General features: G+C 44.4%; 1 protein-coding gene across 1 annotated transcript in view; it reads left to right on the forward strand.

Annotated features, from left to right (window-relative positions):
* The first annotated feature begins 8,248 nt into the window (after positions 1-8,248).
* MIER2 (MIER family member 2) overlaps positions 8,249-27,733 on the forward strand; it is a 33,301-nt gene continuing 13,816 nt past the window's right edge. The window contains exons 1-7 of the mRNA XM_063290897.1: positions 8,249-8,333; positions 10,022-10,188; positions 10,359-10,484; positions 14,811-14,934; positions 22,260-22,366; positions 23,748-23,817; positions 24,630-24,781. Of these exons, the coding sequence (XP_063146967.1) occupies positions 10,030-10,188; positions 10,359-10,484; positions 14,811-14,934; positions 22,260-22,366; positions 23,748-23,817; positions 24,630-24,781 (738 nt within the window). The 5' untranslated portion in view covers positions 8,249-8,333; positions 10,022-10,029. The remainder of the gene's footprint in view (positions 8,334-10,021; positions 10,189-10,358; positions 10,485-14,810; positions 14,935-22,259; positions 22,367-23,747; positions 23,818-24,629; positions 24,782-27,733) is intronic.

The raw sequence follows: 27,733 nt of genomic DNA on the forward strand, positions 1-27,733 counted from the left end.
GGAAGGGGCCAGGGGAAAGGAGAAAGGGAAGATATTTCAAAGAGAGGTGTTTTACTGATTGGTGAAATATATTCTACGTGAGCAAGATATGGATTTGCTCCTTATGATTTCACAGATACCAAGCAGGAATGGGGAAAATCTCTGCCTTGGAACCAAAGTTGAAGATATATCAGGGATGAGTTAAAATCTGAAAAGATTAAGAATTCCTTCATTTTGGAAGAATGTGAATGCCCAGAGTGCTGGTGGAAATGTAAGATTTCAAACAGAGAGCCAAGAGGAAAGGTTCTATAAGACCTGGGAGGAGGACTCATCCTCCCTTGACAACCAAAATGCTGGTATATATGAAGCTGCTTGTACCAGACCAAACCAGCCCAGAACATGGTCAATGAAGGCAGGACTCTCTGTTTAACTGTCATAAGTAGATGCTGTTGGGTGGGAGGTGGGGAGATTTAAGAAAGTGCATTCACTTCATTTAGATTCTGCCTTTCATTCTGGAGCTCTGAATGCTATATGTTGTTCTCCCTTGATTGCTTTCCACTCAACTTTGTTGCATGTTGATTACATGGTAGTAAATTTTAAAGTACTAGTTGTTTATAAACTGCATATGAGTTGGGAGTGTGATGTGCCTGCAAAAAGCGGCAAATGCCATTTTATGGAGTCCTTGGTGCTCTCTGAGCCTTGTTGTTTTCTTGCAGACGTTTCATTGCCAGACTAGGCAGCATCTTCAGAGCTCGCACTGAAGATGTTGCCTAGTCTGGCAATGAAACGTCTGCAAGAAAACAACAAGGCTCAGAGAGCACCAAGGACTCCACAGTTCAACCCTTACCTACAAATATTCGCTTCAAATGCAGTTTTAGTCTGCAGAAGTAGGAGTACAGTTTGGTTCTGGGAAGGGAGTGTACTCCCTTGTTTTGAACTGGTTCATAGTCTGGGGGTCCTGCTGGGCTCAAAGCTTCTACTCATGGCATAACCTTATCTTGTCCTTGGACTGCAGTGCTATCTGCAGAAAATCGCCCAAAAATTATAGCTGGTCTAAAATGTCAAGTAGCTTTGAGTGCTTGCTTGCCCAAGTAACACTTCCACTTCAAGAGTTCTGTTGGTTGCCATTTGGCTTGAAGGAGAGATTCGAGATGCTGGTTGTCACTTGAAAACCTTACATGGGCTTTAATGGCCACCTGCTCCTAGTAGTACCTGCCCAACCAGTAAGATGAGGAAGAGATCAGGATCTCTTCAGCTCCCCACTTGGGGGCACCATCTTCAGGGGCCACGAAGATGAGCCTTCTCTTCTGTTGCCCCCCCCCCACCCCCCAGAACAGCAGTCACCCCAGGATTAGAGGCAATCAAACCCTGTTGGGATTTAGGAAGGTGGTTAAAACCTGGTTGTTCTAGGAAACCTTTAGGTATTGAAAAGGTCTTCCCTTCCAGTGAATGATTATATTGTTGAGAGTGTGTTCCTTAGTGCAGTGGTACTGATGGTATTATTATGCATATTGTTGTGGGGTTGTTTTAATATTTTTTACTGATACGGAGTGCGTGCCAGTTGGAGTCAGTTGCTTCTGAAGTGACATACAAATCAGGATAATAATTTCCCCACATCATGGGAAGCAATTACCCTGCTCTGCTTTGCCCCAGTTGTACTCCACCTTATTGTTATGTCCAGTTTTAAGAGCAATTAAGAAGTTGAAGTAGGGCCAAAGTAGGATAACAAGGGACTGGAAACTAAGTCTCACAAGGAAACACTTGGGAAACTGGGTGCGTTTAGTCTTGAAAAGAGATAATTGAAGGAGATGCGGTAGCACTCTTCAGGTGCATGAAGACGTACCACACAAGAAAGGATAGCAGTTTTAAGTTATGAAAGTTAGATTCTGGCTGAATGTCAGGAAAAACTTCTGAATGAACAATTGAGCAGAACCAGCTGCAAAGGAAATGCTACAGTCCCCTTTGCTGGACAGCCATCTGTCTAGATTGAATTTATTTGGATTCTTGCACTGTGCAGAAAGCTGGAAGATGGCCTCGAGAGCCCTTTTCAACCTGGGGACTCTGTGATTCTCTTGGATTTAGCCCAGGGCAGAAGCTAAGTGCCTGTTAAGCCAGAGGAACATTTCCATGTAGCTCCATTCCATGAATCCCAGGCTGTGTAAGTTGGATTATCCTTGGATGACATTAACTGAGGATTTGGGAGTTTAAAAGACAAAAGAGGCAATAACGTTATTTGAAAATAAGAGCAAGCGTGGAGAAGACCCTATGAACATGAGAAATTTAGGAAGCAAAAGAAACATGAAGCTGCAGATTCAGAAGGGGAAGGGAGCAAACTTTTGGCAAAGAAGAATGATGTTTGAAAAGTTGAAGGCGGCTACTGATAGCCAGTTGAGAGCCCCTACGGCTCCCAGCCAATCTGGGCAAAGGCATGTTGTAGTCTAAGACATATGAAGGAATAGAAGCCTCGGGTCTGATTAAGACAAATGGTCTTTCTCCTCTTGCTTCTAATCATAGTGCAAGCACACTCTGGCAACCGTTTCTTCCTGCCATGTCCTCTTGTTGCTGCCTTCATCTCCTCGCAAGCCCACAAGTGAGACGTGCTTAAGATGTACCGCTTAGCCGTACAGGACCAGCATTAAAGTAGTATATGCCCCCTCCCATTCCCTGAAGCAGCCCAGTACTGCAGACAACTTAGATTTCTAAAGCACCGTAGAATATTTACCCTAGCTGGCTTTAACTTTCTTTCTTCAGCATTCCTTGAGGGTAGGTGTGGGGGTCGGGGACTGCATGATGAGATTCCCTGCCCAACAGAGAGTGCATTGACACTCCCCATTATGGAAGCACCGGTCCTTCTGTAATGTTGCCCTTATAAAGATATCCACAGAGCCCCAATAACACCGAAGACAAAACTTCATGTGACTCCAGATGATACTTCTACTTGGACATAACTGGCCTAAAATCATAAGACAAGCAGTGAAATGTCGTCTAGCGGCATGCCAAACATGGCGTTGTTATAAGGAGGAGCACAAAATTTAGTGAGATTGGGGTTGGTGGATGTAGGATAGTACCCTGGTTGTCTAGAATATAAATGGTGGAAATGACTTGTAACTGGGTGGACTAATAGGGCCATGTCTTACTTTTTTAACATCATTGTTAAGAATTTCAGTGCATTAATTTATTATAATCAGTTTAATAATGTAGTTTAGTATCCTACTATTTTATTTAGTTTTGTAATGTAGGGACTTAGTCTTTGGTATTTATTTATTTATTTGTATTTTAATGTTCTATGATTAGGGTAATTTTAATGTTCTAGAGTTTGGCTTAGGGTAATATTTGTACTTGTATTTGTTGCGTATTTTATTTTGCTTTATTTTATTTTCAGATTATTCAGATCTTTTTAAAAAAAAAAATTTTTTTTTGGTCTGGATGCCATTAATCCGCTTCTAAAATTGCCTACGAGTCTTGTCAGTGACCATCATAAAGGTGCTTATTCATTTTCCCCCTTATTCTGACACCCTCCAAAGAGAGCCTTAATGAGTATCAAGCCTGTTGGGTCTTACCACCCGTGACCTTGGAGAGGAGTCAAGAGACAGCAACAAGAGAGACAGAAGAGGGATTGGCAGTGGGGACAGCAAATGACATGCTCATCGAGGTTAGGTCAGGGATGGGTAGAAAGCACTTCCGGTCAGCAGTGGAGAAGGGCCCACATACAGATTTCTAGGAGCAAGGGGAAAAGGTTGGGCTGAGTGTTCAGAAACAGGCTGCAGATCACAAAGGAAAAAAAAAATAATGGGGAAAAGAGAATGGGTGCAAAACGGAAAAGGGAGGAAAGATTTTACAGCTTGGTGCAGAGGAAAGAAAACCCATGAATCGGGTGTTCAGTTGAGAATAGTAATAGCCACAGAGGTGAACAAAGAGATTACAGGGAGAAGTAAAAGAGATGGGTATACTCTTAAAGGCAGAAATGCTGAGAATTAGATCTAAGCAAAGTGATGAAAATATCTATCTGGGTTCCTCTCTTCCACATCAGAGGCTAACCCATATGTCAAGGATGCCCAACATTCTTGCAGCCAAGGACAACACTTGCAGAAAAATGAGGGACTTCAAGAATTGTGGGGGGGGCATTGCCAGCAAAGTCATGATGTGGACTGGGCTAATCTTTATTTATTTATTTATATTTCAAATTTTGTCACCGCCCATCTCCCTCAAAAGAGGGACTCTGGCCGGTTTACAATAAAACTAAAATAAATACAGATTAAAATACAATAAAAACAGCACCTCTTACATAAAATTATAAATAATAAAATACAAAATCCAGGATGGTGACATTAAAAGTTCTCAATTTAAATTCATAAATACACAGGGACCTCTTTAGGGTGCTAACCACCCCCAGGACTAATTACCCCCACCCCAAGCAAGATGGCAGAGCCAGGTCTTTACCCCTTTCTGGAAGGCCAGGAGAGAGGGGGCCTGCCTCACCTCTGGGGGAAGTGTCCCATAGGGCTGGGGCCACAGCAGAGAAGGCCCTCTTCCTGGGCCCCGCCAATCGACAGTCTCTCATGGATGGGGTCCACAGCATGTCTTCTCTGCATGACCGGGTGGGACGGGTCGATGTCATGGGGGTGAGATGGTCCCTCAGGTAACCTGGCTCCATGCCATGTAGGGTTTTATAGGTGACAACCAACACCTTGAATTGGACCCGGAAGCAAACTAGCACCCAATACAGCTCCCGCAACAAAGGTGTTACATGAGCCATCCTTGGGGCACCCAAGACTGCTCATGCAGCTGTGTTCTGAACCAGCTGTAGCTTCCGGATACTCTTCAAGGGTAGCCCCATGTAGAGCGCATTACAATAGTCTATATGGGAGATGACCAGGGCATGATTGACTGACCAGAGGGCTTCCTGATTCAGGAAGGGGCATAACTGGCGCACAACACGAAGTTGTGCAAAGGCCCTCCTGGCCATGACTGCCACCTGCTCTTCAAGCAGGAGTCATGAGTCCAGGAGAAGCCCCAAGTTACACACCGGGTCTGTCTGGGGCAGTGCCACCCCACCCAGAACCAAAGATGGCAAGTTCCCGGATACAGAGGAGCCGTTAACCCACAGCTACTCCGTCTTACCAGGGTTCAGCTGAAGCCTGTTGTCCCCCATCCAGACCCCCACAGCCCCCAGGCACCGAGAGAGGGCGGTCACAGCATCACTTACTTCACCCAGGATAGAGATGTATAACTGAGTATAATCCATATATTGATGATACCTCATCCCATGGTGACGGATCATCTCGCCCAACAGTTTCATGTAGATGTTGAAGAGGAGCAGAGAGAGAACCAAACCCTGCGGCACCCCACAATGGAGGGGTCAAGGGTTGGACCTCTCGCCCCCTATCACCACCAACTGGGACCGGCCCTGTAAGAAGGAGGTGAACCAGCGCAAGACCACGCCACCCACCCCCAACTCCCTGATCCGCCCCAAAAGGATACCATGGTCGATGGTATCAAAAGCCACTGAGAGGTCAAGAAGAGCCAGGATGGATGCACTGCCCCCATTCCGCTCCCACCAGAGGTCATCCATAAGTGCGATCAATGCCGTTTCCATCCCATAGCCAGGCCTGAAACCTGACTGAAAGGGGTCTAGATAATCCGTTTCCTCCAGAGTCCTCTGGAGCTGCAATGCCACCACTTTCTCAACCACCTTCCCCAAAAGGGGGAGGTGGGAGACTGGATGGAAATTGTCCAGCACAGTAGGGTCCAGCAACGGTTTCTTGAGGAGGGGTTGCACCAGCGCCTCCTTAAAGGCAGCCAGGAACACCCAAGGATGTATTAACCATCGCCTGGACCCAACCACATGTCCCCTCCCAGGCTGCCTTCACCAGCCAGGAGGGACATGGATCTAGATGACAGTGGTGGCATTTACAGTCCGGAGGACCCTGTCCACTTCCTCAGGCCCAACAGGATCAAACTGTTCCAGATAACCGGGTAAGAACGTTCCCCAGGCATCTCCATGGGCCATGCCACATGCTTGGAATCCAACTTGGAATGAATCCGAGCGATTTTATCCTCCAGATGCCTGGAAAACTCCTCTGTGCAGCCCTGCATGTGGGGCGCTGGGCCTGCCTTGAGTGGTCTTAAACAGGGCCATCGGGCGGCGTTCTGTGGATGCAATAAGAGCGGAGAAATATTGATGTTTCGCCGTTCTTATTGCCACAAGGTAGGCCTTAATAGTGGTTCTAGCTTGTCTTGAGTCCTTGTCTTCCTCCAGCACCAGATACTACTAAAATTCTCGTTGTGTTTATCTATTTGTCCCCTCAAGTTAGTCCAAATGGTGCATTATACCACAAAATTTTTTGAATCAAGGTACCTAAAATCCACTACCGTAAAGAATGTGTAAAAAATCCAGGACCTGTTATTCCGGTGGAGTTGAAATTTCCACAATGTTCAAAACAGTTTTATTTGCAAAGTTGTGACTGTTGCAGTGTCTCCACAGTCACATGATTGTGGCGTCCAACGCTTCCTGCCAGCTTCCCACAAGCAAAGTCAATGGGGAAGCTGGCAGGAAGTCGGAAGTCACTCCTGCCCTCACTGCCTTTTTGCCTGTCCATGGTCATTCTGTTTATCTGTTTGGGTAAGTAAATATGGACTTATTATTGAAGTTCATTTGCCATTACAGTTATTTTTCCATTTATGATATATACTCTTCTTAGATGATCACGGGACCGTCCAGCATTGGGGTTAAAAAAAATGTGGTCAGCCTAAAACTTAATGTCCACTCTGGTCACATCAGACTGCACTACCTTTCTCTCAAAGGATGACGGGTCACAGAGTTGTCTATTTTTTCTAGCTCTTTGGTGTCTTCAGTCTTGATGTACACATTTTGACCCTTAAAACCTTCCAAAGCACCTACCTACCCCCCCATTTTTGGCCATCCCCGCTCTGGGAGATCTCGTGAATACCCTGGTGGGTGCAAGAGAGATCTGAAGGGCTTGGCCAAATTTAGAAGGAGATGCTCTTATAATGAATGTGATTGAAGAGTCCACGATGGGGCTTAAAACAAAATTTGGAACTTGTTTCAGAGATCCTCCTTTGGTTCAGACATCCCATTGGAAATTTAGTTCTTAAATTTATTTTATTTTATTCAATTTATATAGCTACCCATCTCACATGCATGATTCTGGGTGGCTCACAGAGTTAAAAATAACAAAAAACAAAATACATACAAATAAATAGCCAAAACAATAACAACAAAAATCATTAAATTAAAGCAGTTTAAAACAACCATAAAACATAAAATGCAGGGGAGTGCCAACCAGTAGCTTACAAACAATACAACCATCTTGCAGTTTTCCATACCTCCACAGGATCTCCAGGCCTGATGGCAAAGCCATGTCTTCAGGGTCTTTCAAAAGACCAATCGGGTCGGGGCCAATCTAACCTCAGGGGGGATGATGTTCCAGAGGGTGGGTGCCACAGCAGAAAAGGCCCTCCTCCTGTGTCCCATCAGATGAAAATCCTTATTAGATGGGACCTGTAACCTTCCTCTTCTGCCAGATCTGATGGGATGGGTAGATGCTGAGATGGTCCTCAAATGGGTAGATGTTGAGATGGTCCCTCAAATAATGCCATGTAGGGCTTTATAGGTCATAACCAACACCTTAAATTGAACCCAGAAGCAAACTGGCAACCAATGCAACTCAAGGAGCAGAGGTGTACTGTAATGTGCGCTGATCTCAGAGTGCACATAACTGCCCATGCTGCCGCATTTTGCATCAGTTGCAGCATCCAGATGCTCTTCAAGGGCACGGCCCCATGTAGAGCACATTACAGTAATCCATTTCAGGGGTGACCAGGGCATGAGTGACTGAGAGTAGAGCTTCCTGATCCAGGAATGGACTCAGCTGGCGCACCACCCAAAGTTGCACAAAGGCCCTCCTAGCCATGACTGCCACCTGCTCCTCTTTTGTTTTTCTTAGCCATGTTTTGAAATGTCTCCAACCTGGTACCATCTAAATACATTGCACTGCAACTCCTGTCATCCTGGCTGCTGTGTTGCCAGAGTGATGGTAGCTGTAGTTCAAAGCATGCAGGGGTCATTGAGATTAGATGACTGCCATAGAAGTCCATAGCCCACCAGATGAAGACTAGCAGAAATGAGAAATTTAGTACAGGATCTACTAGGAAGCCATCTCAACTGCTTTATAGAAAGGCAAGGTGTCAATATACGTCATATAATATGAGCTGTGAAATAACTCGTTTCATTTTTCATTTGAAGGCCTCGATTGGGAGGCAGAGCCCAAGGATCGTGTCTTATCCTGCCCATAACTTATGTTCCGGGAGATCCAATCTTCATACCACGGCAGGTAAGGAGACCTGCAGTCTTATGACTTGTCTTTTTTAATTGTCCACATCATTGCTCATTAATATACCTCTTGATATTGCTTTGGTTCTCCATCTCTGCAGTCAACTTGCTGCACATCCACTAAAAAATACCAAAGCACAGCATACCAATTCTACATCCAGTGAAATTACAGGTAGTGTCCTAACAGCCAGGAACCACGCTAAGACAAGGAACAGGTCTCTAGTGTTTTATTGCTGCTACATAACAGAAAAATCCTAACAAACTGAAGAAGCATGGGAAAAACCCAGACATATAAACCCCAAAGGTTAAGGCAGGCCCGATCTGTGTCTCTTGGAATGGCTACCTAATTCCTCAGTGCTACGCATGCGCTTTACAGCCTGGATGGGAGCCCCCTGCTCACCATCCTTACTCATGACAGATAGTCCTCACTTAACAACCATTCGTTTAGTGAGGGTTTGGACTTAACGACAGTGCTGAAGAAAACCAGCTTATGACTGGTCCTCACACTTACGACCATCACAGCGGTTGCATGATCACGATTTGGGCGCTTGGCAACTGGTTCATGTTTATGACCGTTGCAGCATCCCGGGGTCATGTGATTGCCATTTGTGACCTTCCCGGCAAGCTTCTGGCAAGCAAAATCAATGGGGAATGGTATGATTTGCTGCATAACCACATGGTTTGCTTAAAGGCCGCTGTGATTTGCTTAACGACCGCTGCACAAAGGTCATAAAATTGGGTCGAATTCACTTAATGACTGCTTTGCTTAGCAACCAAAATGCCAGTCCTAATTGTGGTCGTTAAGTGAGGACTACCTGTACTGGTTTGTACCTTTAGAGTGTACATGTGATGGTCTATCTTAACTGGATGAGCCGCCCAACCTGAGAGATCAGCTTTTATCTCAGGTTACCTGAGGGATCGCCTCACCCCCGTGACATCGACCCGTCCCACCCGGTCAGGCAGAGAGGGCATGCTATGGACCCTGTCCATGAGGGATTGCCAGTTGGCAGGGTCCAGGAGGAGGGCCTTCTCTGCCGTGGCACCCGCCCTTTGGAACAATCTACCCCTGGGGTAAGGCCCCACTCTCCCAGCCTTTTGGAAGGGATTAAAACATGGCTATGCCGCCTGGCCTGGGATGGGACAGCCATTCATGAGGATGGTTGGCTCCGTGAGGGTGCCAAGATTAAAAGCTTCCCATCTTGAATGGTATATTTTATACTCTCTATTTTATGTTTTAGACTTTGTATTTTTTATGTATTTTTACTGAATTGTATGAGGGACTTGCTATTTTTAGTATTTGTAAGCCGCCCAGAGTCGTCGTGCACGAGATGGGCGGCAGAGAGATTTAATAAATAAATAAATAATAAATAAATAAATAAATCTCCCGCCTGAAGTAAAGCGGATGGATGGATGGATGCCAAGAAAAGCACCTCCATGTTGGTGGCCCCCCACGTGTAGGATTCCTATCTGCCAGAGATGTATTGTATACGTTTCCATTTCACTACGTATCTTCGCTAATAGCTGGTGAGATGCTTTCATTTCCGTCTGTGTTTATAATAAATCGCTGTGTTTGGCTTCATCCTCACGGTTCTTCTGTAAAGCGATGAAGTCTAGGCGGAGGCTTCTTCGCATCTACACCGGCTAACCGTAGCCTTCCTCCCTCCCTCCCCACCCCCGAAATCCATGCAGTGGTGTCTATGGGCTCAGCTGACCACCGGTTCAACCTGGCTGAGATCCTGTCCCAGAACTACGGAGTACAGGAAAAGACGGAGGACGAGGAGGACGAGCAGCAAGACCATCCACAGGAGAAAGCAAAGCCTTTGGAAGAGCTAGAGAAGAGCTTCAATGCCTCCCAGGTAAGGGCCTTGCGTGGCCGTTCTGGCGTTTTCTCTGCTGACCTGGGGAAATCACCGGCTTAGGTTTTTGGGCACGCTGAGCATCTTGTGTGTTCCTATATTTTGGGCTGCTGATTTGCGGGTTCCCAACTGCTGTGCCTGAGTCAGTGTTTCTCTCTCTTGTTGTTCAGAACAGTGAGATGCCCTTTGAAGAGCTGCTGGCACTCTACGGCTACGAGGCCTCCGACCCCATCTCTGAGCAGGAGAGCGAGAGCAATGACGCAACACCCAACCTGCCAGACATGACCCTGGACAAGGTAGGGGCTGATCCGAGCTGCCTTGCCCGGGGGCACCCAAGTGGAGATGCACGTGTAAGAATTTGAAGAGCCTCTCCTGGATTTCCTTAACAGTCATCCTAAACTTGCTTTAACTCAACACAGTTGCTTTGCTCCCACGCCCAAAGTAGTAAACCATATGATGGCTTAACATAATAGCTGGCTTCCCACAATACACCGAACCACTGGCTATCCTGAAGTCATTTCAGCTTAGGCTTGCATGTTGGTCAAACCCGGCAATGTCTCCCTGGATCTTGTGGACCTCCAGGCTTTTCTCTCTGCCGCCTCTGGTCCTCGTGAGTGTATCACTCTTTGTAAGCGGGAAGGACCATCAGTATTTTTTTCAGTATTTCAGGAAGAGAGGATCTTTCACACTGATTGCTAGCTGATGGTTTCTCCCCAGAGGTGCCAAGAAAAGAATTGGGATTTCCTGCACCAAAAAGCCTATCCTCCAACAGTTAGCTGCCCAAGTGAAAAGAAGCCCCCACTCTCTGTAGGCGAGGCTTACGTATTCCTAAGCAGTTTTGAATATAAATTACAGAATCAAGCAATAAAGCTTGTACTTCATTATTATGTATTAGATTTAGAGGCTGCCCGACTCCAGAATGGCTTTGAACGGCTTGCTCATAAAACCAGAAAATAATAAAAAGAAGAACCTATGAACCCAGACAGCCACATACTATATATCACAACAAACAACGGAGGTCCACCATCGCCTAAGGACCAGGAGAACAGCCAAGTTTTTTAGAGACTTCTGGAACATCATCAGGGTAGAAGCTACACAGATCTCTGGGGAAATATTGTTCCAGAGGGCAGGCACCACAACAAAGAAGGCACGCTTCCTGATGGCATTGTTTAACTGAGGAGACCCAGAGTGCACCGATTCTGTCTGACTTCACTAGACTTGTTCCGTCTGCAGAGTTGTTTGGCCAAGCCAGGGTTTCTCAACCGGGGTTCCGTGGCACCCTAGGGTTCCGCGAGAGGTCACTAGGGGTTCCCTGGGAGATCACGATTTATTAAAAAAATTATTTCCAATTCGGGCAACTTCACATTAGAGAGTTAAGTTTCATTCTTTACTTTTAGTTTAAGAACACTCTGAATGCACCTATACAGGCCTACCCATGAAACAAATAGAATAATTTGGTAACTTCTGGCCTGTATCTGAGCCTGAATGTGCAGGGGTTCCCCGAGGCCTGGGAAATATTTCAAGGGTTCCTCCAGGGTCAGAGGTTGAGAAATGCTCCATCACCAAATGAACGGTTTGTTGGCAGATTGCTAGGAAAGCCTTTGGCCCAGGAGAGATCAGAAAAGTCACACACCAGGCATTTCTATAAAAATAATTTATTTACAGAAAGCAAAACATATTTAAAAGCTTCTGCATTCTTGCAGGCTCTCAGTGAGAGCCTCTCTGACTCTCTACATGCCTACACAGAAGGGAAAAAGAAACTAAAACAAGTCCAGGCAAGTTGTTTCCCCCCAGGTGCAAAAATTAACATTCGAAAAGGGGACAGTTGAATTCAACCTCTTCACCCGGCCAAAATGATTAGTTACCATAGTAACTTTAATCTGTAGTAGAAAACATTAACACGATTTCCCTACACACGGGAAATTCAGAGAGCTGAACTCCTCAAAGCTGGACTCCTTGACGTGTGTTTCTAGATGCAGGAAGCTGTACCTGCAGAACGGTACTCAAATATACAGTCTTTCGCTTTCAGTGTGGAATAGACTCACCTGGAAACTGTTCTATCACTTGATTCTGATGATTGGATTAATCAGCCCTTTGTTCTTGATCAGGAATAGAATCATCAGTCTTGCAGTCAAATGCTTATGATACCTCCTCCTTTTCTTAGCCTCATCTCCCCCTGGAGCCAGACTTTTAGATGTTTCTTTCTACACAGTTAAGCTTACTTTACCAGTGAGCAGCCCCACAGCCTGCCTGTTCCCTCAAAACTTAGCGTAGTCTAAGCTGCAAATTTCAGTAGGCTGAATTTAAGAAATAGGATGTATAAAATGGAGTTGACAGGGAAGGGGGGTTGTACACAGTCCTAAACCTGATTATGTGAAAGAGAGGCTGCTCCAGATCAAGTGGGATAAGAGGAGAAGTGCTTCCCGGTAAACCCAATTATTTATGCCACCTCCTCCCAAACTTTCTAAACATGGAGGGAAAAAGAATACGCTGGAAATGCTGCCATTCCTTTTGGGGACGTGATTTCATTGCTGTCTGCCCTTTATGTCTCTCAGCCCCTGAATAAAAAGACAACCAAAATGTTTGGGCATCTGGCTGCAAAAAAAAGTTGCCACTCACCCCAGTCCTAGTGAAAGATTCTTCGTCTTGCATGCAGAATTGTAAAGAAGACTTTGACACAGAAATAACATTTTTATAATGTGTTTTTATCCCCCCTTTCCATCAGATGGGCAGGAGAGTGGAAACAACATAATGTAGTTAAGACACACATTTCAGATACAGCAGATTAATAAAACAGCAGTTGACAAAGTCAAGTAAAAACATGAGGTGAAAAAAAACCACACTCAGCAAATTAAGATTTTTAATCGGTTGGCAGATCAAGTGCTTCAGAGATCAACCTAGTCATTTATATTACATGGGAAGTCTGACAGCAAAGAAACAAGAGTCACTCAGAAAGGAGCATTGGTGCCTGGGTTCTCCAGATGAAGAGGCTCCCAGCCATTTGTGGGATGCAGAGAAAAGTACCTCCAGAAGATGTTGACGAAGCAGGAAGCTCCATTGGAAGAAAGGAAGCTGATCCCAAGATGGCTTTTAAAGCTACTTAACGTGGAACTAGATCCCACTGATCTCAGTGGAATTTGAGTCTGAGCAGAGAAAGATCAGATTACAATGTAAGGACCATGGCCCTTGTGAAATCAGTTCCATAGGGAGATGGGGGACTCCCCTTTGCTGAATGTATTCAAGGCAAAGCTGGATAGCTTGAATTTGGATTCTTAAACTAAGCCAGCAGCTGGACTGAAGAGCCAAAATAGCCCCTTCCAGTTCTCCTGCCAGAATTGTAAAGAAGATTAAAAAAGACAGTAATACATTTAAGGAGGCTTAAGTTAAAGGAAGGCAGTAGGTAAAGGTAAAGGTTTCCCTTGACATTAAGTCCAGTCGTGCCCGACTCTAGGGGGCGGTGCTCATCTCCATTTCAAAGCCGAAGAGCCGGCGTTTGTCCGTAGACACTTCCGTGGTCATGTGGCCGGCATGACTAAACGGAATGCCGTTACCTGCCCGCCGAAGCGGTACCTATTAATGGACTCACATTTGCATGTTTTCAAACTGCTAGGTTGGCAGGAGCTGGGACTAGCAACGGGAACTCACCCCATCACGCGGGTTCGAACCGCCGACCTTCCGATCGGCAAGCTCAGCAGCTCAGCGGTTTAACCCGCAGCGCCACCGCGTTCCTTTTTTAAAGGAAGGCAGACTTCAGTTAAATATTAGCAAAATATTCCTAATGGGGGTTATGTTCAAGAGTGGAACCAATGACCCAGAGAGGAGGTGGACTTCCCTTCATTAGATGTACTCAACTGGAGGCTGGATGCTCATGCTTTAATTTGGATCCCTGCACTGAGCGGCGGGTGGGGGGGTGGGCTCAATGACCTCAGTGGCCCCTTCCAGTGCTAGGATTCTGCAACCCACTGAACCATATTAGTTAGATCTAGCCAGTGAATTTCCACAACTTGTTAAATGACGTTTGCAGCACCCTTGATTTAAGAGTTGTGTGGCTTACCATGTTGTGAACCCAGCTTGTTTCATTAAGTTAGAGTACAGTGTATGGTACAAACTTTAAAAATGAGTTAATTCAATAACCATTTTATGTGAATCCATCAACACGCTAAATGTAATTCTGGGTTAACAGAACCTGTTGGCTGTGTTCACCCAATCAAGTTAATCAGATCAGTTAAAGATCTAGTGGCTGTATTCATGCAACATTCTAAACTTGCTGAGCTTTAACTTGATCCATGGCTTAGCATGGTGTGTTGTGTAAATCCAGCCTGTACATTTAGTTTATTGCTCAGTACATTGTGTAAACTGAGCAATATGGGTTTATTCGGTAACCAGGTTAAGTGTGTTGTGCAAACAAAGCTAATTTTCTGTGTACATCATGTATGTCAAAAAATATTTTATGCCTTAATGTGAAAGTCCAGTTAGCACAATGTGCAAGACACATAACCTGTTGAACCAGAAAGTGCTTCACCTCATTTTAGCCTAGTCCAGCTTGTTGTCGACCCAACCCCGATTCGACTTGATCTTGTCTTTTTTTAAAAATGCTCTCTTTTTCTGATTCTTGAATGAAGGAGCAGATAGCAAAGGACCTGCTTTCTGGGGAAGAGGAAGAGGAGACACAGTCTTCAGCAGATGATCTGACTCCTTCAGTCACTTCTCATGATGCTTCAGACCTTTTCCCCAATCAGACCGGCTGTAAGTTTGGCTAAGAGCATCTCTTAGACCTCTGGAGGAGGGAAAACAGTAGCTGGGCTCTTCTGTGGTGCTTCAGGCTGCAAATGGTGGAGGAAATGCATGTCTGGATGCCGCTCCACAGTAAGAGACTGTCCCCAGCATGCTCCTACACACTGGCTTTATTCATACAACATACTTAACAGCCTCAGAGGTTGGGGAGGTAGTGTTTCAGGAGAACAGCTGAACCCAGTCAGCAGTTCTGGGTGGTGGGGAGTCGTCTCTAGAATACAGGTGATTTCACAAAGGCCTGGTTCAAGACACAAGCTGGATTCACACATCTTTCTAAGCCATTTTGAGTGTGCAAGGATTTCACAGGCATCTGTGGGGGTGGGGGGGCGGCAACACTTGCCTTGTGATTGCTGAAAATTATGCCATGAATGTACTTGGGTCAAATGTTATGATGCAGAATGATTCAAATATGTAAGTCGTGCTGTTTGTGTGATGATGTCAAGGTGCTCATGTCTTCATTTTGAGGTCATCATAGCTTCTTATGGATGCTGCTGAAGGAATTTTGTTCAGGAATGAATGAGTTAATTAATCTTTTTAAAATTCTTTATCTGGTTACTGAACCCATTTTCACACAATACGTCCTCGCTTAACAACCATTCATTTAGTGATGATTCGGACATACAGTGGTGCTGAAAAACCAACTGGTGAGCAGTCCTCACACTTATGACAGCTGCAGTATCCCAGTGTCACATGATTACCATTTTCAACTTTCCCAGCTGGCTTCTGGCAAGCAAAATCAATGGGGAACCATGTGATTCACTTAACAACCATGGGGTTTGCTTAATGCCCACTGTAATTCACTTAATGCCTGCTGCAAAAAAGGTCGTAAAATCGGGTTGGATTCACTTAATGGCTGCCTCACTTAGTAACCAAAATTCCAGTCCCGGTTGTGGTTGTTAAGCAAGGACTAGCTGTGCATTGAATAAGGCATGTGCCAAGTTCATAAATCCAGGAATGGAATGTTCCAGAGAACATGCCATTCCAGGGGGAAATTATCTGGGACATTCCATTACTGGATTGATAATTTTTGCACACCCTCACATTGAACCCATGGGTGTTATCTACCTAGACCAGCCTGACTCATGTGGACTGGTTGTTAAATATTTCCCAAGAACCCCACCCAGCTGGCGGTGGAGCTTGCCCAAGTCTGCTGACCTGCCAGCTCTGGGTTGCTCAGGTCCACTGACTAACTCAAGGGTGATGAACTAGGAAGTAGAGACCCAAGGCCAGCCTCAGAGCCACACTGCATCAAGGGCACTAGGGCCATGTGTGCAGCCACGGCGTTAGGCACCGAGTGAGGTGATGGCAGGAGATCAAGTTCATCTTGCAAGAAGAGGCCCTCCAGGTGCAATTGGGTTTGCCCCCTACTTACCCTGCTCAGTCAAGATTGCTAGGAATTCTGGGAGTTGAAGTCCACACTTCTTCAAGCTGCCACGGTTGAGAAACACTGCTTTGGAGACCTGCAGCAATGCAGTCATCACTATCACTGTTGATGGGTGAATGTCTTGTATGGCTTCTCTAGGAGAAAACTCTACCCCACTCCCCCATTAACCTCCTTTTCCCCCCAAGAACCATTGCAGTTTCTTGTAGAGGTGTTGGTACATCCTGATTATTAACTGGTTTGATATTTCTCATTCTGAAGGCCTAACATGATGAAAGGTAACACTCCTGGCCAAATCATGAACTAATCAAACAGGTTAAGGCCACACAGCTCTCTTGAATCGCAGTAAAACTGACAGAGTTAAAATTGATGAAGGTGAGCATGTTGTACAGTTGCTCGGCCTTTCACTCTCCTTGTTAACAGCTTGTATGAACGTAGCCTAAAAAGTGTTTAATAATATTTTAGTAAGGATGCTCAACCAGTCCAAAGAATTTCTTGTTAAAGTACAGTGCAGGTCTAGGTATGTTTACTCAGAACATACAGGATATTAGTGGTTGTCTTTTATGATTTTTCCCAGCTGCTGTGTTTGTTGTGTGTGTTTGTGTGTGTCTATAATTTTAATATTGTAAGGTGCCCAGAGTCATGTATTTGAGATGGGCGGCTATATAAATAGATTAAATAAATAAAAAAAATCTATTTGGTGGGATTTAGTCTTTGGTAAATATGATAAATTAACTAGGTGTCATTGATTCAGGCCCAACTCTTGGCAATGTTATGGAGATGGTCTCCATCTTGACCTGTCCCCAGTGATGATCCACAATTCTTCTAGAGACATTCCAGTGATATCCCTGATCTTGTTCATCTTACTTATTTAGTGTCTTCCTCTTCTTTCTCCTTCACTCCACCTTGCTAATCCATTTCTTTCTAGTCCATCATCTGTTTGCATCACATGTCCAAAGTATGTAAGTTTCTACTTGCTAATCATCACCTCAGGGGAGCAGTCAGCCTTTATTTCTTCCTGGACCAATTGATTGGCTCTTCTTGCAGTCCATGGTAACTTAGTAACCATCTCCAAATCCATAATTCAGAGATGTCTATCTCCTTTCTCTCATTCTTTCTTAATGTCCAGCTTTCACAGCCATACGTTACTCCTAGGAAGACCGTTGCTTTAACTGTTCTGATTCTTGTTGTCATAGAAATATCCTTACCCTTCTTGTCTAAATTGGCCACTTCCTTCTTTCCTGGGATTAATCACCTCTACTTCTCCAGCACACTGCCCATTTTATTTCTACTTCAGCTAAGAAAATAAAACTATCTACCGCTTCCACTTCTTTACTTTCAGCTCTGCATTTGTTTATTTGGAAATTTCATATACTGTATATTATATAAAACAACCCCGGGCAATTAAGACACACACACAAGTAATACAAACACAGGATTAAAACTCAATATTCATTTATATTTAACATTAACCCAGTTTTTTTTCACTTTGCATCTTTATTTTCCTCATGACCTCTTCCAAGTCTTCTTTACTTCTGGCTAACGAAGTGGGTCATCTGCATATCTCAAGCTGTTAGTATTTCAGCCTTCATTTTTTATTCTAGCTGTTCTCTCTGCTAACCCTACTATTCGTGTAACATATTTGCCATGGAGGCTACACAGAAATGAGGTCTCCTTCCTTACTGTGAACCGGTTTGCACCTCCCGATTCAGATCCTGCAGTACATTCTCGCTCATTGTAAAGGTTCCTCAGGAGGATAATCATGTGTTCTAGCCCACCCATTAGCCGTGACGTATTCCACATCCTAGCATGATCTCCACAATCAGAGGCACTCATGTAGTCAGCAAAGTAAAGGTAAATCTTCCGTACTCTTGTTCTTTCCATTGTCTGCTTACATTAGCAACTGCGTTGCAGGTTCCTCTGCGCTCTCTACATATGCCTCTTCTTCTCTGTGAGACCTAAAAGAAAACTTCCCTTGTGTCAGGGGTGAGTGCAGTCGTTTGGTGATTTGCACATCCTTTTGCACTTCCTTCCTTCAGGCTAGTTATGTGTACTGATCCTTGCACATCTCTAGGCCACACAGTCTTGTTCCATACTGTCCGAGCTACCCTCACCTAGCTGCTGCTTGTGCAGCTTTAAACAATGCGCTGAGTCCATAATCTGTGCCTGGTGTTCTCCTGTTTGACAGCTGACCTATTGCCTGTTGTGCCTCCCTTTCTGGTGCGGTCGGTTCCTGAATATATTCTGCCTGTGAAAATGTTTCGGCCATTCTGCAGCCCTGCTAGTAAAGAGGTCCGTGTGGTCTTTCCATCTCCTATTAATCTCCTTTGCCTCCGTAGGTTTCTTCTTCTTGAGGTATTCCCATCTTAGCGGCAAATTTTCCTGTGATTTCTTTGATCTTCTCAAAACATCTCTTCTTTTTCTTATCTTCCTCTGTGGGTTAATGTTCCTAACTAAGATTTTTTTTTTCTTGTCCTTTCTTGCTTGATGTTGGAAGTCTGCATTTGGTCGTTGATTTTCTCCTCCATTTTTTCCCAGCTACCATGATTTTTTTTTCAATCCAGTCAGTCGTGTCCGATTCTCGGAGGCTGCCTGGACGAGTCCCTGAAGTTTTCTTGGCAAGGTTTTCAGAAGTGGTTTGCCATTGCCTCCTTCCCGGGGCTGAGAGAGAGGGACTGGCCCAGGGTCACCCAACTGGCTTTCTGCCTAAGGCGGGACTAGAACTCACTGTCTCTCGGTTCCTAGTCTGGTGCCTTCACCATTACACCAAACTGGCTCAGGTTACCATGATAGCGTATTGTGTAAGCCACTTGTATCTTCTCAACTTCGAAGTTTTGGGGATGTTTTGTCCAGCTTCCACCATATTTCTTATCTCTTCTTGTTACTCCTTAGGTTCTCTATTGCATAAGTGAAGCATACTGATTCTGTTTCTTACACTGACCAGATATTCTGTCTGTCCTCCAGGTCAAATCTTGCTGGCACATCTACACTCTTTTATTTTCTAAAGCTAACTTGTATATTTGACATCAATAATCCGTGATATGTTCTACAAACTGCACCTAGAAGTGTCCTGGATTTCCCCATCTTGTTTCCCATTATATTGTCAATTTGATTTGTCTCATAGGATTGCAACTTATTTTCTAAAATGTCACGCAGAGATCAGGATCTGTGACATTCCAGATGTTGAATTAACTACAGGTTGCATCATTCCTAATAGCTACGCATGCTGAGACTAGCCAGAGTCCAACAAGTGAAGGTCCTAAGTTCTCTACTGTAATTGACATGTATTGTGACCCTAAGCAGCTTTACTCAGAAGTAAATCCCATTTGTTTATACCTGGAGTGCTATCTAGCAAGCAAATAGGGGTAGAAGGCAGAAATCTTTAATAATTTTATTAATTTAATTAATTGAGCTATGGGCGTCATGGTAGTGGGAATCCATGGAAATTAACATACCACCATGTTATACATGCTGAAATGTGTTCCATTACTGTAATAGAAAACCATTATTCAATGCATAACAATAATATAAGTTGAGAAAAAAATCTTGTTTTGAAAGCTGGTTAGAAGGATGTCTTACAGAGGAAGATCTGTAGCGTCCTTGGTGCTCTCTGAGCCTTGCTGTTTTCTTGCAGATGTTTTATTGCCAGACTAGGCAGCATCTTCAGTGTTTAAGATGTTGGCACTGAAGAGGTTGCCTAGCCTGGCAATGAAATGTCTGCAAGAAAACAACAAGGCTCAGAGAGCACCAAGGACTCCCAGTTCAACCCTGAGCTACAAATATTCTCTTCGAGAGGAAGATCTGCTCTCTCTCATTCCAGAATATAAGACAAACACTAGTAGATTCAAGTTACAGGAAGGCGAATTGCAGTTGAATTGCTAGGAACAACTTCCTAGCAATAATAGCAGGATTGCTCCCTTTCATGAGATGTGACCAACTGAAGCTAGACAGCCATCATTCAGGGTTACTTTAATATGGCCTCCTGCAAGGAGCTTGGATTTGACTATCTGAATGGCTCCTTCCAAGTCCTTGATTTCTGTGATTCTATAAACCATCTGCAGATCAATTCTGGGCTCCATGTTTTAGGAAGCAGTCCAATAAGCCATGAGAACGATCAAGGGAATAGAAACTAAGTTCTGAGAAGAGAGCCTGAAGAAATGGCGATGTTTACCGTTGAGAAATAAGACTTCAGGGATAGGAGAGCACTCTTCAAATGTATGATGGGGGAATCCCATTGAAGACAATTAAAACCTGTTTTCTCTCATCCCAGAGGGAAGGCCTCAAAATAACAGTCTTAACTTACAGGATGATCGATTCCAGTTGAAGGCTAGGAAGCATTAGTTCAGCAGTAGAGTATTAAGTAAGGAGGGTTATGCCTTGCCTTTGCTGGATGGTTTCAAGCAGAGATTGAATATCCATCTGTCAGCCATGCTTCCTGCACTGAGCAGAGATCAGACTTGATGTCTAAAATGGTTCCTTCCATCTATGATTTCTATGAGAGCAGCAGGAAATGTCTATATTTTTTCCCACTAAATTCCATTTTATACCCACTCAGAGGGCTAGAAGAAACAAGGTCAGTTGCAGTGAAATTGAGACTGGACAGGCCCATTACAGTAAATGCACAGAGAAGGTCAGTGCTCAGCTCCTTCAAGTACATGTATAGGGAAAAGAGACATAGAATTTGAACCTTGAGACATGGATGGATGGATGGATGGATGGATAGCTTGAAGCTCTGATTTATGGCTTTTCTAATGTTTGCAACAAAACTGTCTTAAAGAGCTGTGTCCTTGAATCTCTGCTGGCCAAAGATTGAACTCAACCAGTTGGTGTGGGTGAAGCTTCACACCCACAAAGGCTCTCCACACATGGCATTTAGGGTTGGAGGAATACAGCAAAACTCAACTGACTGAATTTGGCCAGTATCCATCAGTGGCTATTAGACTTCCTTGGAGGCAAAATACTTCGAATACAAGTGCTGTGGAGCAACCACATGAGTGGGTGAAGACTCACACATCTTGCTTGAGGGCTTGCTTGGATGGGGTTTGACCTGTTGCTGCAAAGGGGGCAGTTCATTGAATTAGACTGGTCTTAAAAATGTGCTTAGAAATAGATATCTTGAGAGAAAATACCTAAACTATACTTGTTTCATACATGCTGCTACAGATTTTTAATGGGTGAGATACAATAGAAAAAAAAGTAACACAGATGCAGAAGAGCACAAAATCTGCACTGACAAGATAATACAGCCGGGCTCAGTTTTCTCACCTTCCCTGAATGGGTGTTGGACCACATCTCAAGTAATATCCAGCCACCATGCCAATTGGGATTATGGGAATTGTAGTCCAATACCTTTTGCAAGTTGGGGCAAGGAATAAATTAGATAGATAGATAGATAGATAGATAGATAGATAGATAGATAGATAGATAGATAGATAGATAGATAGATAGGAATTTTACCTAAGTAAAACTATGAATGGATTTTGGATTTCTACTACTTCATTCACCATTTTTAATAAGGTATTTATTAAATATATTTCTATATTGGTTCTTATTCCAGAAAATACTACAGCTGCTTACAATAGCTGTAGAACTGTTAACAGAACTAAAGGTAGAAGTCTTGGAATAAACACCAAGTTAAAAACAGAATAAAATAAGATTTAAAAAAAACAGAGAGATAATATCTACCTAAAGAGAACTGATATTTGTGACTTTCATTTACAGAAAAAATAATTACCCAATTTGGCTCTAAACTGCCTTTATCTGCTTCATAACAGTTGTTAAGTGTACTCTTAAGTTATGCTTGTGCTCTGCTTTATTGTCAACAAAACCAGTTTTCTTGACTAAAATGGGAAAGTGGAAAGAGTGATAGTTGTCTTTGTCTTTTCTCTCCTCCAAGCTAATTTTGTTGCAGATGGGGACAAGGCCCCTTGCTCCTCCCCTTGTGCTTCCTTCTCAGCTGAAGACTCTGAAGAAGATTCCATCCCTCCTAATGATTGCAAGAAGGTAAGGCTTCGGCACCCCCTAATTGTCATTCCCAGCTGGAGAGGTAGGGAAAGCACAGGTGCTCAGCAAATTCTGCTCTTCTGGCAAGGTTGTGACTCAGACGCCCACAGAAGATTAAGGCTCAAGCTGTTTGCATTTGCAGGAGCCAACAGAAATTGGCTTAAGAGGTCCATCTATCTCATCACTGTTCCTGACAGTGGATAGCCAGGTACCTCCAGGAAGCTCAGAAGTGAGTCGTGAAAGAGAGAGTTCAGTTTTGGTACCAGTTTGAGCTTTCATGAATGGAAACAGTGGAAATCCTGTAAGTGATATCACCCGTTTCCATCTTTGGAGTGAGATGGCTTCTGACAGTGGCTAGGGTTGGAAGTCTGGATGACAAGATGCTCCAGATAGGAGGCTGCTGATTTGGATCTGTGGAAGCCAGGGTGAAGTTGGAGGAAATGCTCAGAAACGGGGACTCAAGAATTGCTCAGAAATGGGGCAATTAATTTCTAAGCCCTCCTCCAATTTCACACTGACAAACTTGGCAGCAAAATTTCTGACTATAAGGTCCCTCCCCCAACCTAGTTGTCTTAAGCTTCTAGGAGCTTAGGATACCTGTTTCATCCCTTAACTTCTCCCATGTGCTGCTGGGAAGTATCTTTTCCCCCATCCTACAATCATGCTCTTGATTTTTCCTACCCGGTTGAAGGACTTGGTATTTCTTCCTGTTGAGGTTCATCTTGCTGGTTAATGCTCATTATTCCTGCTTGTCAAGGTCCTCCTGAATCTTGATGCCATCCTCTACAGAGTTTGCGATCCCTGCTATCTTTGTATTGCCCACCAGTTTTATAATCATAGTTCTAACCCCTCACCCAAGTCATTTATAAATACTTTGACAAGTACAGGGCCTAGAAAGTTGCCTGCAGGGCACACCACCTGATGCCTCCTCCCAGCTTGATGTGTCATGCGCTGTTATATATTCGCCAGATACAATTGTTCAACCAGTTTTGTGTCCATCTATATCCATCTCTAGTCATTTAATAACAAAATCCAGCCCACATTTTGGTGACTTTATCAGATACTTTGTGAAGTCAAGGTATGCTATATCTACTAAATTTCCATGATCAACTAAAGTGGTCACTTTGTCAGAGAGAGAGAGAGAGAGAGACCAATTTGATGTCCTCCATATGCATTCCTGGCTGGGGATGGTGGGAGTTGTAATCCACATGCCTCGGGAAGGCAGCAGGCTGGGGATAATTGTAATACCATCAAAGCTCCTTGGGCAGAGATTCCAGTTAAGGAAAAATGCATCACCTTTGCAGATGGAATTTAGCAACCCCGTCCTCAGAGATGCTGTTCTTCCCCTTGTAATATCTACACATTTAACTTTCCTTCCCAGGAGATCATGGTGGGACCTCAGTACCAGGCAGTAGTCCCTCTCCTGCACTTGAACAGGCAGGGTGAAAAAGGTGAGCAACTTTTCTCAGGTGGCTCCTGGTGGTTCCTGCCATTGGCAGTACTGTATGTGGGTGTCTTACCTCTCTTCCCAGAAATTAACCCTTCCGGTCCAGGAACTCTGCAAATTGGGCTGTCCTTGGACAACACCAGCTGAGGATTTTGGAGTTTTAGGAAAGCAAAGAAATGGCAACTGAAAAAGTGAAAAGGGCTGTGTTTTAATACAGGTAGTCCTTGCTCAACAACCATTCGTTTGGTGACAGTTTGGACTTACGATGGTGCTGAAAAAACGACTTGCAACCAGTCATCACACTTACGACCTTTGCAGCATCCATGCAGTCATGATTTGGGTGCTTGGCAACCAATTTGCATTTATGACCGTTGCAGCGTCCCAGGGTCACGTGATTGCCACTTCTGACCTTCCCGGCCAGCTTCTGGCAAGCAAAATCAATGGGGAACCACATGGTTTGCTTAACAACCACCACAAAAAAGGTTGTAAAATTGAGTTGGATTTGCTTACAGACCACTTCACTTAGCAACCAAAATCCGGTTCCAGTTGTGGTCATTAAGCGAGGACTACCTGTACAGTTAAAAGAACCAGCCTTTCAGGGACATGCTGCTTGAATGCTTAGTCTTCTCCTCTCTAGCCTATTTGAACTTCTTCACTGAGGTTCTCACATCAGAGCTAAGAATTGCAATGTGTGCAGCCAAGGCCCTAGGTCTGAGTTTGGCTGAGCCCCGTTTCCCAGATTCCTTCTAACAGGAGTGTAGAAATGGCTTTCCCAGCTCTGGGTTCAGTGTCTCTCTCTGACACTTTTTTATCCAGTCTATGAAAACGATGACCAGTTGCTGTGGGATCCAAACATCCTCCCTGAGAGGGAGGTGGAAGAATTCCTCTTCCGAGCCATCAAGAGGAGATGGGATGAAGTCTCCAGTGCCGGCCTTCCGGAAGGAGAGATGGTGAAGGATAACGAACAAGTGAGTACGGCAGGTGCTCCCAAATCATGAGTGGGATTGCTGCAAGAGAAATGCCTGTGAGCAGTAGGAAAATGAATTAAGGGGTTAATTTAAAAACTCTGATGCACCCTCAAATCTCCCCCAAACGTAGAAGGACACCAGTGCAACAAAAAAGCGGCTTTGGCCTGTTCTCAAAGGTGTTCCAGACATAACAGGGACTCTTACCTTGCATTTGCAAAACAGACCTGCCCAGGTCAGATAAAAATTTAGCTGCTAACAGTTATGCACCATATAGTTATTTTTAACGTGGGTTTGATTTTTCTTTTTTATGGCTTAGCATGTTGCAGAAACCTACCCTTTTGAGATAGTTTATCAGTCAGAGTATTGTGTAAACCCAGGAAATCAGTTGTAAGCCAGTTAAGTTGCATGATGTGGACACAGCTTTACAGATCTGTAAAGTGAGTTTCTCTAAGAGCAAAAAGCTGCTACTCTAAGACAAGAGATGGGACTTCGTTGCTCCCACTTTACTGGAGCAGTTGCACTCTAGGATTTTGCTCATCCGGCAAAAGGATGAGCAAATCCTAGAGTGAGCTGAGAGCAAATTGTGGGTGTAGCCATTTGTCAAAACTACAGCATCCGTAGCAGTTGGAGACTTCTAATGTGGTTCGTATATCCATCATTTTCAGAGAATCTGTAGGGGTGTATGTGGTAGTAAATGTCTGTATCTCTATCCGTTATTTTCAACTTGTAGATTTTCACGCATGTAAAACTTTTTGTTGGATTTGCCTTACAGTCTCAAAGGTCTCGGTCCCATGTTAACTACTGTCACTCTAACACCCTTGTCTAGCCCAGTGTGCTCCATATCTCTCCCTTTCAATTTTAACAGAGATCCAGGGAATAACATTGCCCAAATGATGCTGCACAGGGCCAGGTTATTTGTGGGACTGTCTCTCCCTAAGGGTATCTGCCCATCCCACCAGATTTCACAGAATGGGCATACTCCAGGTCCCCTCTACCAAATGTTGTGATCTGGCAGGACCTAGTGGTATGCCTTCTCTGTACAGTACAGGTAGTCCTCACTTAACGACCACAATTGAGACCAGAATTTTGGTTGCTAAGTGAAGCGGTCATTAAGCTAATCCAACCCAATTTATGACCCTTTTTGTGATGGTCGTTAAGTGAATCACCACAGTTGTTAAGCAACCACATGGTCGTTAAGCAATTCATGTGGTTCCCCATGGATTTTGCTTGCCAGAAGCCGGCCGGGAAGGTAAAAAATAGCAATCATGTAACCATGGAATGCCGCAACGGTCATAAATGTGAACCGGTTGCCAAGCACCCAAATCATGATCGTGTGACCGCAGGGATGCTGCGATGGTCATAAGTATGAGCGCCGGTTGTAAGTTGTTTTTTTCAGCACCGTTGTAAGAGTGAACTGTCACTAAATGAATGGTCATTAAGTGAGGACTACCTGTAGCCGTGTCTGCCCTATGGAACAACCTCCCCCTGAGATCTGTAGGGCCTCTACCATCTTGGCCTTCCAGAAGGCTGTGAACACCTGGCTCTTCCCCCAGGTGCTGGGCCAGGCTGTGAGTTGATCCCACCTATGGTACCTTGGTTAGAGTGTGGTGGTTTTAATTTTGTGAGGGGTTGTTTGTATTTTAAAATATATTTAAATTGGTTTGATTGTTGTTAGCCTCCCAGGGTTGTATTGTTTATATTGCCATATAAATCTGAGAGAGAGAGAACAAGAGATCATTCACCCTTCAGCAGCTCTTACTATCAGATGTGCAGGAAGCAGCATCAGCTGTTCCTCTGGGAGAAGATTACCAAAGGACAAATATCACATTGCTGTCATTTTTCTTGCACAAACTTTATCCAAAAACAGACAAGCCCGGCCAAACAAGTTGCTGATTTTGGCTTCTGCCATCTAGCAGGCACGATCATGTTTTGTTGCCATGCTTGGCTCAGATCCAAAGTGTGTGATGAGTGGAAGACCTTAATTTGAATGGCGAGGACCACTTCCAAGTGAACGTTAGTGATATGCTGCACTGTGGGCCAAAGGTGGTAAAAAATGTGACTTTTGGAGCCTCCCTCCCAAACCTTTCCACAAAGCAGGACTTGATCTTAGGAAGTGCATTCCTCATCTTCATCTCAGGTATTGCCACCTGAAATAGGGTGCCAAGCAACCAGCTACGCTAACTGGTAAGCCCAACAGCCAGCCTGTAATGATTGCCTGAACCCAAATAAAATGCTCAGACTCAAAATCAAAGTTTAGGTTCTGATTTTATTTAGAATAGAGTGCAAACAGAAAGAAAGCTGAGAATGAGAAAAGCGCGCCTAAAGTCAAACTAAATAGCCCCATTACAAACAGCGTCCCACCCACCCCTTCAATCATCACAACCCCACATTCCCAGGTGCTCCTAACGAGCTCTGCTGATCAACGGGCAAAAAGACCTTGACATTAAAAAGATAACCCAAACACATTCCTGCATGGCACAGAGAGATACAGCTCTCAGTACAAGGTTTATCAGCAGCACCCTCCCAGCCAGGAACGCGCGTCAACACTCTGGCATGCGAACCGTTATGATGTACAAACACATTGAAACGATGAACATGACATACCGCCCCCCCCAAAAAAATTAAGCAGCAGTCTTGGAAGGGTAGGCAGCATGAAAACGGTGAACTAAATCAGGAGCAACCACGTCCCGAGCAGAGACCCACTCAGGATGGGGAAAATGCTTCCAACGAACTAAGTATTGCAGAGTGCCACAAAGCCTGCGAGAGTCAAGAACCTCCTTGACCTCGAAGTGCTGCTGTCCATCAATCATGACAGGTGCAGGGGGGGGAGGTCGCGGATGCCAACGAGAGGAGTCATGGGCAGGCTTCAGCAAACTGCAATGAAAAACGGTGCAAACGCTTCAAATTATGGGGTAGATCCAAACAAACAGTGACAGGATTAATAAGTTCAGT

This window comes from Candoia aspera, chromosome 1 (assembly GCF_035149785.1).
Source record: "Candoia aspera isolate rCanAsp1 chromosome 1, rCanAsp1.hap2, whole genome shotgun sequence".
Classification (NCBI taxonomy): Eukaryota; Metazoa; Chordata; class Lepidosauria; order Squamata; family Boidae; genus Candoia; species Candoia aspera.